This window comes from Vulpes vulpes, chromosome 14 (genome assembly GCF_048418805.1).
Source record: "Vulpes vulpes isolate BD-2025 chromosome 14, VulVul3, whole genome shotgun sequence".
Taxonomy (NCBI): Eukaryota; Metazoa; Chordata; class Mammalia; order Carnivora; family Canidae; genus Vulpes; species Vulpes vulpes.
This window is the reverse complement of record NC_132793.1, coordinates 78,966,748-78,979,695: the sequence shown is the minus strand read 5'-3', so window position 1 is coordinate 78,979,695 and position 12,948 is coordinate 78,966,748. Positions and strand designations below refer to the sequence as shown.

The 12,948-nt window shown below is 35.5% G+C and overlaps 1 protein-coding gene and 1 non-coding gene across 5 annotated transcripts in view; one reads left to right on the top strand and one right to left on the bottom strand.

Annotated features, from left to right (window-relative positions):
- Window positions 1-12,948, bottom strand: part of ANKRD31 (ankyrin repeat domain 31) — a 134,479-nt gene that overhangs the window by 118,621 nt on the left and 2,910 nt on the right. For 3 of the 4 annotated variants that reach the window (XM_025998299.2, XM_072736975.1, XM_072736976.1), the window contains exons 2-3: window positions 3,670-3,743; window positions 40-146 (exon numbers count right to left, since the gene is read on the bottom strand). In XM_025998299.2, the coding sequence (XP_025854084.1) occupies window positions 40-146; window positions 3,670-3,743 (181 nt within the window). The remainder of the gene's footprint in view (window positions 1-39; window positions 147-3,669; window positions 3,744-12,948) is intronic. The other variant, XM_072736974.1, reaches the window with a different exon arrangement.
- On the top strand, window positions 3,941-4,042 carry LOC112919771 (U6 spliceosomal RNA). Its single transcript, XR_003234965.1, has one exon. It is a non-coding gene; the product is annotated as a U6 spliceosomal RNA (small nuclear RNA).

Genomic DNA, 12,948 nt, shown 5'->3' with positions numbered 1-12,948 from the left:
ATTTTTAATAAGCAAGTATTTAACCAACAAGCTACATACCTGTAGGAGTGCAGTCTCACTAAGAGGCATTATTTTATTTTTACTCATTTGTTCTCGTGGATTCTCTCTGAGTTTGAACCCAAGTTGAATCTCAGGAGAAGATGTTCCTAGAATGAAAAATCATCGTAAATCACTTGCAACAGTTTAATTGCTCTGCTTTGACAATGACTCCATGATTTTATAAAAACTACAAAATTTCATTAAAAAGTATTTTGTAAATTATAACTTCCTAGCTGCCACTTTTATATATCAAAGTTTTTAAGTTATTAATTTCAAAGACACACATATACTACACTGGAGGATACATATACATAAAGGTCTGAACAAAGGATACATAGAGACAATATACAGACTTCACCACCTGCCCAGAAGGAATACTTTCTTCTTTTTTAATTTCATATGAGGTCATTTTTGAAAACTCATAATGCTAGTATATAACCCAAAAAAACAGAATTTGTGTTTCTAAGATGGGAAACTGAACTCATATTTTTTTAAGATTTTTTAAATTTATTTATTCATAGAGATGCAGAGAGAGAGAGAGAGAGAGAGGCAGAGACACAGGCAGAGGGAGAAGCAGCTCCATGCAGAGAGCCTGACATGGGACTCGATCCAGGGTATCCAGGATCACGCCCTGGGCTGCAGGCGGCGCTAAACCGCTGTGCCACTGGGGCTGCCCTGAACTCACATTTTAACTTTTTTTCCCTTCCCTGTTCCTAAAAAAGAATCCAAAGAAATCTGTTGTTGTTGTTTCCTGAAATTAGTTTTTTCTTTTTTAAATGTGAAGTAGCAATGAGAAGAGAGGAAATTCACCCAATATAGATCAGAAGAGGAAGACTGGATTAAAGGGAAACCAAACATTGGTAAACAGCACATACTCTACATAGGAAAAGGAGAGGCTCCTTAAGAAATAATTACATGGATTTCTTCCATGAGACTCTCAGAAAACCACCCAGCTTAGAGCAAATCCCATCAACCAAAGATGGAAGAGAGTGTACTAGAACTTTGCATTGAGTAGTCTCATACTTAACTGAAATTGCTGTTTGTACCAAAGGAGCATTTATTCAGAATGAATGCTATAGCCAGTTACTCTGTGTAAGAGGGTATCTTCCCTATCAGATACAGAAATGTACTAAAAGCCAAGGTTGATAAATAATGTAGTGATGGAACACTAGTAAAAATAGTCAAATAGAACAATGAAACTAAACAAGAAGTGGAAAACAGACCTATATGTCTATCTGGGAATTTAATATAAGTAAATAATGATATTTTAGACAGTGGCAACAAAATGTGTAAATATAAATGCAAACAAAGATAATATACTTTTACGGTCTTGTGGTAGGTAAAATACTTCCAAGTTTGAAAGAACCAAGAAACCCCAGAAGACTGACAGGTCTTACTACATAAAAACTTAAGGGTGCCTGGGTGGCTCAGTTGGTAAAGCATCTGCCTTCAGCTCAGGTCATGATCTCAGGGTCCTGGGACAGACCCCAGATCTGGCTCCCTGCCCAGCAGGGAGTCTGCTTCTCCCCTTCCTTCTGTGCCTACCTGCCCCCTCCCCCACCTCTGCTTGTGCTCTCTCCCTCTCAAATAAATAAATAAAATCTCAATTTCTGCATACAAAATATATCATGAATAACATTAAAAGTTAACTAGGAAACTGAATGAAACTATTTGCAATACATATATATGACAGTTGTATTACCTTTAGTGTATAAAATGATCTTATAAATCAAAAATAAAATGAGAATAATTTAGGAGACATAAGGCAATTCACATGCACACAAACTATGAATAGTCAATATTAAAATGTGTCTAAAATTGGTATTCTTCAAAAAAATGCAAATTAGAACAATCAGATACTTTACTTAGCGGTTTGGCAAAGACTTAATATATCCTTTGTTGGATCTAGAGGAAAAAGCCATCTTTTTTAGGGATAATATATGTCAAAACCTAACATGTGTCCATCCTTTAAAAACAAATCAAATTTTAGCTATTTATTCTAAGGAAATAATCAGAAAAGCAGGCAAAAGTGTAAATATTAGAATATTCACATTTATTAGAGTTTTGAGAACAAAAATATAATTAATTCATTAAATAAGGATACATTCATACAGAATAATGTGTAGCACTTTATTTTATTTTTAAAGATTTTATTTATTTATTTGTGAAAGAGACAGAGAGGCAGACACACAGGAAGAGGGAGGAGAAGCAGGTTCCATGCAGGGAGCCCGATGTAGGACTCAATCCTAGAACTCCAGGATCACGCACTGAACCAAAGGCAAGATGCTCAACTGCTGAGCTACCCAGGCGACCCAATAGATAGCACTTTAAAAGGTTGAGGTAGATCAATATAACAAGGAAAGAAATATATTTACCACAATACCAATTATGAAAAAAGATATTCAAGTTGGCATACAAAGTCTAGAAAAATACACAAATACTAAACACTGGCAATTGTTGGAAGTGGAATTGTAGGGAAGAGTAGGGAAGTATAAATGTGACTTTACACTTTCTACATTATATAAGTTTGAAATAAAAAAGCTTTTATTCTTTTAATATTAGCAAAAATAATAAAAAGTCTATCAATTTGGGGAAAAAAGAAGAAGGAAAACAAAGAAAAAACTTGGTTGCAATATTAAAACATACCTCTAACTTCTTCCTAGTGGTACTTTATATATCATAAAAGCACGTTCTGGAGACTACTACTACACATTGTTCTTTCATCAATATTTCATAGTTTCCAGAATATAGGTCTTTCACTTTCTTGGTTAAATGTATTGCTAGGTCTTTTGCTCTTTTTGCTATAATTATAAATGGGATTGTTTTCTTAATTTCTGTCTGCTACTTCACTATTAGTATATAAGTCAGACTAAGAAAGATAAATACCATATGATTTCACTCTTACATGGAATATAAAAAAAGGAAACAAATACACAAACAAACAAACAAAAAAGATGAATCAGACCTGTAAATACAGAGAACAAACTAACTGATGCCAAAGGGACAGAGATCAGGAGAATGGACAAAATGGGTGAAAGGGAGTGGAAGACACAGGTTTCCTGCTATGGAATAAAATGAGTCACAGGAATAAAAGGCACAGCATAGGAAATAACAGTCATTGATATTGTAAAACATTGTATGTAACAGATGGTAGCTAAAACTGTGGTGAGCCTAGCATAACCTATAAAGAAGCTGAATCACTTTGATATACACCTGAAACTAATATAACATCATGTGTCAATTATAGTCAAATTTTTAAAATTAAATATATATAAATATATCAAGAATATTTAATATTTCAGTCTGAAATAATCAGATTGGTTACTAAAAAGTACTATTCACTTTTGCAAATAAAAAAGTTCTAGGATTTTGTAAATTTTTGCAAAGAGAAGAGATATCTGGGTATCATTTGCCTATCTCTGTAGCCCTCTCTAGAAGTCATAGCATCTGCCAGAAATTATAATTCTCCTTGCTATCCTTATAGTAATAGACCTTAGGGTCTATTACAGATGAGTAAAAAAAATTAATTCTGTGTAAAGCTAAAAACAAAACTAATTATAAAAGAAGTTGATAGAATAATAACACTTGAGAAAATAAAGGGACTACTTAGTGAAAAAAATTATTTCTCACCTTTGCACATTCCACTTCTATATGGATGGAGACTGTACTCAGATCTAAGAGATGTGTCTTGATCAAAGAGCAACCTTTCAGATACCAAATAGAAGATACAAATTGTTATGTTTCCTAAACATAGACTAACAATTTAACCACAGTTTTTTTACTATACCAAACTTGCTAAAATTCTTAGTTATACCACTATTAATATCTGTACCAAAATATTGTTTCAGATGTGTACCCTCTAATTAAAAATTTATAGATAGACCTTAAAGACATTATACTAGTGCTTGCTTTGGCAGCATATATAATAAAATTGGAATGATAAAGATTAGCATGGCCTCAGCACAAAGATGACACACAAATTCATGAGACATTCCATATTAAAAAGAATTATATTAAGTGAATGAGCCAGATACAAGTGGGAAAATATTATATGATTCCACTTAGACAGCTAGAGTAGTCAGGTCCATAGTGATTGAAGGTAGAATGGTGATTGACAAAGGGCTGGGTGAAGGGAGGAATGGGAAGTTAGTGTTTAATGGGTATAGAGTGTTAGTTTGGGAAGATGAAGTTCTAAAGTCAGAGAGTGGTAATGGGTACACAACAATGCAAATGTACTTAATGCCACTTAACTGTATACTTAAAAATGGTTACAATGGTAAATTTTATGATATATATTTTTTACCACAATAAAAATAAAATTTTAAAAATCTTTTCATAATTTAACAGTGTACCAATGCATGAATATATGATTTGGTACTAAAAGGGTTTTTTCTCTTTATTCACTTGTCTCTTGTCTTGTTTCTTCACCTACCTGTTCTCTCCCTTCCCATTTTTTAAATTGTTTTGTCCTTCCAATGTTTTTTGAAAATGTAAGGAAATTGAGTATACCTGCCCTCACCCATTCTTAGATAAACAGTAGCATTCTATATATACTTCTTCTTCTTCTTCTTTTTCTTAACAATAAACCCAGGAGATTGACCACTCTAAGGGAAAGAGACTTCTTCATTCCTTTTTATAAATTCATAGTGTCCCACTGTGTGGATTCTCACATAGTTTCTCTTTTAATATTTATTTATTATTTCTTATTTAATATTTATTTATCTAAGTAATTGCTATACCCAACATGGGGCTTGAACTCACAACCCTGATATTAAGAATCTCATGTTCTCGTAAAACAATCAATGTGATTCATCATATCAGCAGGAGAAAAGCCAAGAACCATATGATCCTCTCATTAGATGCAGAGAAAGCATTTGACAAAATACAGCATCCATGCCTGATCAAAACTCTTCAGAGTGTAGGGACACAGGGAACATTCCTCAACATCTTAAAAGCCATCCACGAAAGCCCACAGCAAATATCATCCTCAATGGGGAAGCACTGGGAGCCTTTTCCCTAAGATCAGGAACAAGACAGGGATGTCCACTCTCACCACTGCTATTCAACATAGTACTGGAAATCCTAGCCTCAGCAATCAGACAACAAAAAGACATTAAAGGCATTCAAATTGGCAAAGAAGAAGTCAAACTCTCCCTCTTCGCCGATGACATGATACTCTACATAGAAAACCCTAAAGCCTCCACCCCAAGATTGCTAGAACTCATACAGCAACTTGGTAGCATGGCAGGATACAAAATCAATGCCCAGAAATCAGCGGCATTTCTATACACTAACAATGAGACTGAAGAAAGAGAAATTAAGGAGTCAATCCTATTTACAATTGCACCCAAAAGCATAAGATACCTAGGAATAAACCTAACCAAAGAGGTAAAGGATCTATATCCTAAAAACTATAGAACACTTCTGAAAGAAATTGGGGAAGACACAAAGAGATGGAAAAATATTCCATGCTCATGGATCGGCAGAATTAATATTGTGAAAATGTCAATATTACCCAGGGCAATTTACACATTTAATGCAATCCCTATCAAAATACCATGGACTTTCTTCAGAGAGTGATAACAAATTATTTTAAAATTTGTGTGGAATCAGAAAAGATCCCGAATAGCCAGGGGAATTTTAAAAGAGAAAACCATAGCTGGGGGCATCACAATGCCAGATTTCCAGTTGTACTACAAAGCTGTGGTCATCAAGACAGTGTGGTACTGGCACAAAAACAGACACATAGATCAATGGAACAGAATAGAGAACCCAGAAGTGGACCCTGAACTTTATGGTCAACTAACATTCGATAAAGGAGGAAAGACTATCCACTGGAAAAAAGACAGTCTCTTCAATAAATGGTGCTGGGAAAACTGGACATCCACATGCAGAAGAACGAAACTAGACCACTCTCTTGCACCATACACAAAGATAAACTCAAAATGGATGAAAAATCTAAATGTGAGACAAGATTCCATCAAAATCCTAGAGGAGAACACAGGCAACACCCTTTTTGAACTCGGCCATAGTAACTTCTTGCAAGATACATCCACAAAGGCAAAAGAAACAAAAGCAAAAATGAACTATTGGGACTTCATCAAGATAAGAAGCTTTTGCACAGCAAAGGATACAGACAACAAAACTAAAGACAACCTACAGAATGGGAGAAGATATTTGGAAATGACGTATCAGATAAAGGGCTAGTTTCCAAGATCTATAAAGAACTTATTAAACTCAACACCAAAGAAACAAGCAATCCAATCATGAAATGGGCAAAAGACATGAAGAGAAATCTCACAGAGGAAGACATAGACATGGCCAACATGCACATGAGAAAATGCTCTGCATCACTTGCCATCAGGGAAATACAAATCAAAACCACAATGAGATACCACCTCACACCAGTGAGAATGGGGAAAATTAGCAAGGCAGGAAACCACAAATGTTGGAGAGGATGCGGGAAAAAGGGAATCCTCTTACACTGTTGGTGGGAATGTGAAATGGTGCAGCCACTCTGGAAAACTGTGTGGAGGTTCCTCAAAGAGTTAAAAATAGGCCTGCCCTACGACCCAGCAATTGCACTGCTGGGGATTTACCCCAAAGATTCAGATGCAATGAAACGCCGGGACACCTGCACCCCGATGTTTATAGCAGCAATGTCCACAATAGCCAAACTGTGGAAGGAGCCTCGGTGTCCATCGAAAGATGAATGGATAAAGAAGATGTGGTTTATGTATACAATGGAATATTACTCAGTCATTAGAAACGACAAATACCTACCACTTGCTTCAACGTGGATGGAACTGGAGGGTATTATGCTGAGTGAAGTAAGTCAATTGGAGAAGGACAAACATTGTATGTTCTCATTCATTTGGGGAATATAAATAATAGTGAAAGGGAATAGAAGGGAAGGGAGAAGAAATGTGTGGGAAATATCAGAAAGGGAGACAGAACATAAAGACTCCTAACTCTGGGAAACGAACTAGGGGTGGTGTAAGGGGAGGAGGGTGGGGGTGGGGGTGAATGGGTGACGGGCACTGAGGGGGGCACTTGACGGGATGAGCACACTGGGTGTTATTCTGTATGTTGGTAAATTGAACACCAATAAAAAATAAATTTATTAAAAAGAAAAAAAGAATCTCATGTTATTGCAACTGAGCCATCCAGGCACTCCTATTCTCAGTTTTAAAAGCTTAGTAAACAATGATTGTGGAAGGGAAAAAAAAAAAATGGGGGAGGAGGGGAGAAAAATTACAGATTTCATGTTTTCCATTCCCAAACACAACTATACATCACACATATAATCTTACATATGTTATAAAGAAAGAACAGATTAAGAAAAATAAGTCACCATTAACAACAACAAACCGCCCCCCATACCTCCTAATAGTTTTCAGCACCAGCAATACTAATAATGAAAAGGACTCCAGTCCTTAATCTATCATACCCTCTGTGACAGTGAATGCAGGCTCCTTCTAGAAGGAGAAAAAGCATCTTTCTTGGCTCAACTACCAGTGGCCATTACCAAGGATTGAAAATTTTATTATTCAACTATGAGCAATACCATTACTATAGTACTTTTTTCGAAGTAAAACAATCTATTCACCTTAATGTCCCTACAAGTCAGAATTATTTTACTCTTTAAACATTTTTGAGGTTTTATTTTTTAATCTAAAAATAATACCAAAAAAAAAGGCATGAAGGAATTGTGGAGGGGAATGGGACTGTTCTATAACTCAGAGAAAAAGATAGGATTTTTTCAAAAAAAAATAATATTGGGACAATGAAGGAGACATCTGGAAAATAATTTAGTTGAATCCATACTTCACACTGTACTCCAGATTAAAATTCCACATGAATCAAAATGTAAATGTTTAAAAATGAAACAAAAAGTACTAACAGAAACCAAGGAAGGATTCTTTTATCATTACGAAGGAAAAAAGGTTTTTATAATTATGAGATAAACCCAAATAATACAATTTTTAAGATTATAAACACCCAAACTCTTTGACAGAGTGCTTCTATTTTTAGAAAACAATTTTATGTATGTTTGAGAACATATATGCATAACTTAGAAAATACCTCTGGGAGGATAAAATAAATCAAATATATTGGTTGCCTGTGGAAAAGAAGACTGAGTATCCGAAGAGATAGGGATGAGAAGGAAATTTTTACTATACATCCTTTTATACTTAAAAAAAAAATTTTTGACCCATGTAAATATATTATATTACCTATTCAAAAAAAACTAGAAAATGTAGGCAATAAAAAGAAGTATACACCTCCTATAATTCTACCTGTAATAAGACTTTTGTATAGGGGCATCTGGGTGGCTCAAGTCGATTATATTTCTGCCTTTGGATTAGGTCATGATCCCAGGGTCTTCGGCTTGAGCCCAGAGTTGCAGTCCCTGCTCAATGGGGAACATGCTTCTCCCTCTCTTCCCCAGCTTGTGCTCTCTGTCGCTATCTCTCTCAAATAAATAAATAAAATCTTAAAAACAAAAAAGACTTTGGTGTATTTCTTTCCAGCTTTCTTTCTATAGAGGCTTATGTGTGACAGAATTGTAAATTCTTTTACAAAGTTTGGGTCAACCTGTATAAAGTTTTAGAAACTACATTTCTCACTTTTTTCTTTTTTAGATTTTTTTATTATTATTATTCATGAGAGACAAAGAGAGAGAGAGAGAGGCAGAGACACAGGCAGAGGGAGAAGCAGGCTCCATGCAGGGAGCCCGATGTGGGACTCAATCCTGGGACCCAGGATCACGCCCTGGGCCAAAGGCAGGCGCTAAACCACTGAGCCAAAATAAATAAATAAATAAATAAATAAATAAATAAATAAATAAATAAATAAATAAACCACTGAGCCACCTAGGTGTCCCTACATTTCTCACTTAATATTACTTAAACATTTGCAGTGTCACTGAAATTCTTCCTAAAATCATTAAATATTGATAATACTCCCTCAAAAGGGTATATCATAATTTATTTAGGCATTATATTATTCTAAAACATTTCTTTTTTTTCATTATTGCAAATACTCTGAGATATTTCCTTATACATTATTTTACTAGGCTCAGAAAAATTATTTATCCATGTTTAGTCAATAAATTAACTGAAAATAGACATTAATTTCTGAGTGAATTCTAGTCAAAATACTAGACTGCACTAATAACTAATATTCTAAAAGTCACTAACCACTTCATTACAGATGTACTATTTTAATAAAATTTAACTTTGAAATACTGGAAAAATGAGATAGTAGCAAACACTAACAAAAGAAGAGGTAAGTAGAAATTAGATGGGTGAGTTAAAAGGAAAACTTTCGGGCAAAATCATATCGAAATTTTCTAATATTTTTCACCGTTTTGTTCAAAGTACAATAAAACTTTCTGGGACAGTTAGGGTTTCAATTTTATATGTTATCAAGGTTTTGATAGCTGTCACACTAAGGCTTTGATTCATTAAAAGATCTAATTGTCTAAAAATGGTACTTGGCACCACTGTGCTTGATCATTGGAGTTGCCACTATTTTGATATACATCCTGACCAAAATGTTGCTTTCCTTTCTTTTCTTTTTAAAAGACTTACTTATTTGAGAGAGAGAGAGAGAGAGAGAGAATGGGAGCAGGAGTGAGGAGGGCAATAGAGGAAAAGAGAAAATCTCAAGCAGACTCCCCGCTGAGTGTGTAGCCCAAGGCAGGGCTCTGTCTCAGGGCTCTGAGATCACAACCTGAGCAGAAATTACAGAGGCATAAAAGATTGAACAACCCAGGAGAGCTCAAAATGTTGCTTTCTTTAGTCAACTTAATGTGGTTAAGTCCTTGTCTCCTTTGCTTTCTTTTCCTCCTTTCCCCAAGTATATCCTTTGTAACAAGTATTTTCTATCTAGGTAATTTACATGAAGACCCCACTGGTCTGTCTCGGGGGACAGAATTAACACTCATCTTCCAGGGCAATTATGTTGAATTAGCTTTTTTTTTTTTCACTATATGCAATCATAATGTTCAGAAGACATGTGACCTGAACGTATACAAAAATCCATGTAACAATGAACTAATGTGGTTCTGCTGAAATGTACTGAATAGGATTAATTTGAGATATATTCCTTTGAGTTATAGAACAGTTACCTTTAGCAGAGATGAAACAACACAAGAGTTGATAAAGAGTTCCCAGGGTACATAGAGGAAAAATGAATCATGCCTCTTAGAAAAATTACAAGCCAACAAAAATCTTATTAGTCAGCAACTTGAATTTTCACCAAATTTCACTAACAGCAACACCTACCAAGCCACAAAAAGGACTGGATGTATTTTTGGGCTGGTTTCCAGGTGGAAGGCTAGAGCCAAATCCAGACTCTCAAAGAGTGCTTTTTCAAACACAGCTAACATACCTGGCATCCTGGTTCTTTTTAGCCTTGCCTTTCCTAATCCCAAAGGTTTATCAAATCCTTTCTCCCATTTCAGTAAAAAAGATTTTACTAGCTGCAACACTTAAGGATTATTTAGCTGTGTGAAACGGTATGTTTTGCCTCTTAGGGATCTTTACTAGGGCTTGTGTCCCTCATTCTAATTAAAGTTGGGAACTTCTGAATGAAAAACTGCCAAACTGAACTGCATACAAGCAAAAAAAAGATGAAGAAAAAAAACAATGGCCTGGCAATTCAGCTCCAGCAATGCTTAGACTTTGACCATACTGCCATACCAGTGAGATGAACACTAGTTTTTATTTAACTACGAGGTCTACAAAAATGATGTGCGTGGCACCACAGAGAAGCATTTTAAATGAATCACAGGGGAAGAAAAAGATTGGTCAGCCAAGATAGGGTAAGCCATCTAAAGCCTATTCCTCCTATTCATTACATAAAAACTCAAATAGAATATTTTTTGAAAGCTACCTGAGGAATCTGAAAAGTAAATAATAGTGAGTAGATCGAGGACTGGAGTCAATATCTGAAAACCTTGCAAAAGGTGAATTTCAGAGGTTGTTTTTGTTCTGTTTTGGTGGTCCTTTATTTGTCACCAGCTTTGATTCCATGTCTAATCCTCAGAATGCATAGTAGGCTCAGATAATAAAAACTCCAGAAGAAATCCCCTATCTCTATGGATAAGACTCCTTTTTTAAAGGATCCCTGAATGCCAGAAAGTGCAGGGGGAAATCTCTGGGTTTTATTTGCTTTCTCTCTTTAGCCTCAGAGCTATACTGTTTACCAACCATGGCAATTTGGGCACTTAAAACCCAAGAGAAAATCTGCCTCTCTTGCTAGAGGAATCACATGTCCAAGAACATAGAGAGCATCTTTTATTTTCTTCTCTCTCTTAACACTTTCCCCTGAAGGTGACCTTAGTTGCAAAGGACTGCTCTGAAGAAGGCTAACACTCAGAGAAATCTTTCTGGTGATATGAACCAGCATGTGGGCATAGGGAAGAAAGGATGCATGAGAATCCTTCAGAAAGAAAAAAAAAGGCAGAAATGGGGAATCACCTAATTCCATACGTGATTCAACATAAGTCCCAGGCTCAACCCTGAGCAGTCCACACTCAAAGCACCTTCAAAGAAGCACAACAAAAACACAGAGAACTGAACTATGATACTAACTACTGCTCAAGTTCCAGATTAACTCCTGAGTGGTACATGAATCAGACTCAAAAAAGCATAGTTAAAGGCTCTGAAATTGGACTGATGATGTAACCACAACTCATAGGAGGCAAAACAGAACGTACAGTCAGAACCTACTAAGGCTGACAAAACAAAAATCAACCCGGTAGAGGACTTTAACAGGACCAAGAATCCATAACAGATTCAAAATACATAGGATATAATCCATAATTACTCAACATGTGAAGAACAGGAAAATCCAATTCTTGAGAGAAAATATAATTAATAGATGTGAACTACACCCCCATGACCAAGATGTTGGAACAAGACAAAGACTTTAAAGCAGTTATTAAAATCATTATCTATGAGATAAAGGTAAACACTAATCAAATAGATGAAAACACTGAAGTTCTCAGTAGAGAAAAACTATCAACAAGAATCAATGGAAATTTTAGAAGAGAAAATTATATTATCTGAAGTTAAAAATTCACTGGATGGGCTCAACAACAGAATGGAGATGATAAAGGAGAGTAAGTAACTCTTAGGATAGAACAATAGAAATTACACAGTCTGAAGAACTGAGAGAAAAAAATTAATAAGGCTACAGGGATATGGGAACGTCCTAGGACGCCTGGGTGTAGCTGAGCAGTTGAGCATGTCTTTGGCTCCGGGCGTGATCCTGGGCATCCAGGATGGAGTCCCACATCAGGCTCCCCCGAGGAGCCTGCTTCTCTCTCTGCCTGTGTCTCTGCCTCTCTCTGTGTGTCTCTCATGAATAAATAAATAAAATCTGAAAGAAAGAAAGAAGAAAGAAGAAAAGAAAGAAAGAAAGAAAGAAAGAAAGAAAGAAAGAAAGAAAGAAAGAAAGAAAGAAAGAAAGAAATTCCAGAAGAAGAGGAGAAAGAGATTGGTATAAAAAAAATTTAAAGGAATCATGACAGAAAACTTCTGAAGTTTGGTAAAAGGCATAAATTTATATATTCAATAAGCTCAGTGAACCCCAAATAGGAAAAGCACACACAAAAATCATGCCCAGACACACTGTAGTCACAGTGCTGAGAAACAAAGATGGGGAGAGGGGGACTGAAATAAGGTTAAAAAAAAATACATTATACATATAAGAGTAGTGATTTAAATGGGTTGAGGACTTGACTACAAAGGGGGCAGCACAAGGAAGCTTTTTTTTGTTTGGGGGTTTTTTTGGGGTTTTTTTGTTTTGTTTTTTTGTTTTTTTGTTTTTTTGTTTTTTTTTTTTTTTGGAGTGATGGAACTATTCTGGATCTTGACTGTGGTGGTTTTACAAGAC